Raw genomic sequence first — 2,931 nt, forward strand, 5'->3', positions numbered from 1 at the left:
CGAAATTAATTTCTTACGCAGAACGATTAACGGCGAAGTAAATTATCATTGCATTTTACCAAGAATACGAACTATTATGTCAAGCATCGCAAACACAAAGTAAATTGTGAAACTGTCTGAAAAGATGGCGATTTGGCGAACAGCGATCAGGCGACAGACAGGCACTACAAGGCTTGCTTTGGCTAGCTTTAGGTTTTGTAAAAGAGTGTTCACAAATGTTCCATCGAGGCTTTCTCAGTTGAACACTAAAATGCCACGTGGCTTCCGTTCCAAGGATATTCTTCTGAAGATCGATGGCACTGCAACGCCCTCCACTGGGAAGGATTCGGTTTGGTGCGTAGGTAGTCTTAGACGAGTGTCAGAGGTAAACAAAGACCCGCCCCGACTTTACAACTGGAAGAAAAGTGTCTAGTGTATTACGGCTAGTGTAAATATACGTTAACAAATGTAGGTAAAAGGATTTCTGAGTAAAGCTTTAAAAATATGATAAGAAGCAAAACGGCCAAGCTAAAAACGTTTTTCTCCTGAACTTATATCACCCTCATTGTCGCTAGTGACGTACTATAGAAAAGCTTCGTATATTAAGTCCTTGCCATCCTGACTAAGTAAATCATAAAATAGAAGATAAACAGTTTCTATGATTGTACAATTTTCGACATTAGTAAACTTATAGCATTTTATATTTTAGCCCACAAAGGCTGCTACTCTGAGTTCCGCCCTCGCTGAAATGGACACCTAGTTACAGAAACACCCATACGGAACATTACGAGGAACAGGACATGACCTGCAATTTTCACGATTGGTCGGATACGTCCAAGCGAGGACGACCGGAAGATCACGGTCGCGCGATGAAGGGTGAAATATTTGGTGGTTGAACTCCTTGTACTGAATGGTATGTCGATCTAAAAAGAACCATTATTCCCTTTACGACTGTCATCCACCACGAAAAAGAAAAAAAACTATGCAGTTTCTTCACTTACTTTAGCATACAACACCTTTTTAAAAAACGTCTTCGTGCCATTTCAGTCCCCTAAGTAATGTGTTATGTTACTGTCTGTCCCTAAGAACGGTCATTAGCAAAAAATAACCACTTACGCAGGACGTCCACATCCCCCATCGAACAGGACCTTCTCAGCAAACCTAGAAACTCTGGCGGCTCATTGTCACGAACGATCACGTATCTACACCATTATGTAGGAATCCCCTTGATGGAATTCTGCTGCGGTCTTGTAGGTCGCTCGAAGGTGACTTGAGTACACCGAACGGCGGTCTGAGGTTCCTGTGGCAGGTAGGAGGAAGGAGGGGCGTGTCCTCTCCTGGAAAGGTATAAAATGAAAAGGACGGCGGGAAGGGAAACAGAAGCCGCCCGACGAATTCCCAGCAGGAATTCTTACGATTTTTTCGGACAGAAGCGCTTGTTGAAAAGTGAGTATCTCATGCGTACATGAATATTAATTTTGTATAATATCAACTGTTTAATAGAAAAGAGCCATCGAGTATTAGAAAGTAGATGAAGTGCCGTACTAAGCGGATACTCATACATGGCAAGGCATTTTACGGTGTTATTAAAATGGCAATACAAAAAAAGGCTCCTTGAAAAATTAGGCAGTTTTGTTTGGCGGAATCACTCTTGACAGCAGTCAAAAACTGAAACTATTGATCCTTATCCCACAGTGCATAAGGGCCTGTTACTCTGCGCCCTCGTGAGCCTGGCGGCGGGACAGACTAGGATCGCCAACAACCGAGGGTATGGGTACACAGGAGGATCCTCAGGCAGGTTTGTTGCGTCGTTCAGTTATCCCTGTTGAACTTAATATTAAGGTTATTACAAATCCCCTTGACAAGCGCTTGACAACCCATAATTTTACTCAATGCAATTCTATTCTTAAATCCCGTTGAAGTTTCGGCGGTGGCCTTGTGTCCGGCGGCTTCGGGAGCGGAGGCTTCGGAAATGCAGGTTTCAGTTCTGGAGGCTTCGGAGGCCTTTCGGGAGGGTACGGAGGCGGAGGCAGCGGTTCCTGCACGTACTGGTGCCGGACGCCGCTCAATCAGTACTACTGCTGCGGAAACAGCGGCCAGAGCAGTAATATAGTTGCAGGTGAGTCTGCCGCTTTTGCATGTTATGAATCGATACGCATTTCTAACTCGATTTTTAAAAACAGTTCTACGTTATTAATACCATAACTGCGAGGTACACACGCTACATTTTTGCCCAGTTCACCGCGGGAGATGCCCTCAAGTACGGCCATACTGCCCGGGTACTCGTGACGGGCCGCCGAGACCCTGCAGTAATGATGGCAACTGCAGCTGGCTGGACAAATGCTGCTACGACACCTGTTTGGGCCAACACGTGTGTAAACCAGCGCAGAATTATTAGGGGTTGGCATAAATAAGGATTATTAAGAAAGGGAATTCGTAGCAGAAGAGGCAAAACAAATGGACACATTGGGCTAGGTATACACATTATTATTGCTTTCAAGAAAAAAGTCTAATTATTGATGAAAACTCATAGAAATTGCACATGCTACTTCGATATAGATAGACTACATTATTCTTTGCAAGTGAATTAAAGTAAATTACATAACAAGTTTTGTGTTTTGTTTCAGTAAACCTCGCACAATTAGAACTTTCACAGTACTTGATTTACATTGCGAATACGTGTTCGTCATACACAAAAACACATAGATAAATGCAGTGAAATAACTAAAAAAAAAATGAATGCAAGGGTCCATCCAGCCTTGGATTCTTTCCTCCTAAAAGACATTTTGAGCATTCTAAAATATACTAGGGAAAAGAAACCATTTTGGGTACAGAAATTTAATTCACACAAGACAATTAACGAAACTCATCTCCAGCATAATCCAAATTCCATGAATCGTTAACCATTAATACCCTAATATAAAGTTCACATAATAAAACATACTGATTATC

General features: G+C 42.4%; 1 protein-coding gene across 1 annotated transcript; it reads left to right on the plus strand.

Moving 5' to 3' along the window:
- The first annotated feature begins 1,274 nt into the window (after window positions 1–1,274).
- On the plus strand, window positions 1,275–2,566 carry LOC119587599 (small cysteine and glycine repeat-containing protein 2-like). The gene is made up of 4 exons (XM_037936309.1): window positions 1,275–1,425; window positions 1,675–1,777; window positions 1,902–2,098; window positions 2,217–2,566. Exons 1-4 carry the CDS (start codon window positions 1,332–1,334, stop codon window positions 2,375–2,377), a joined length of 555 nt encoding a protein of 184 aa, XP_037792237.1. The 5' UTR covers window positions 1,275–1,331; the 3' UTR covers window positions 2,378–2,566.
- The last annotated feature ends 365 nt before the right edge of the window (window positions 2,567–2,931 follow it).

Source organism: Penaeus monodon, chromosome 22 (genome assembly GCF_015228065.2).
Source record: "Penaeus monodon isolate SGIC_2016 chromosome 22, NSTDA_Pmon_1, whole genome shotgun sequence".
In the NCBI taxonomy this organism is placed as follows: Eukaryota; Metazoa; Arthropoda; class Malacostraca; order Decapoda; family Penaeidae; genus Penaeus; species Penaeus monodon.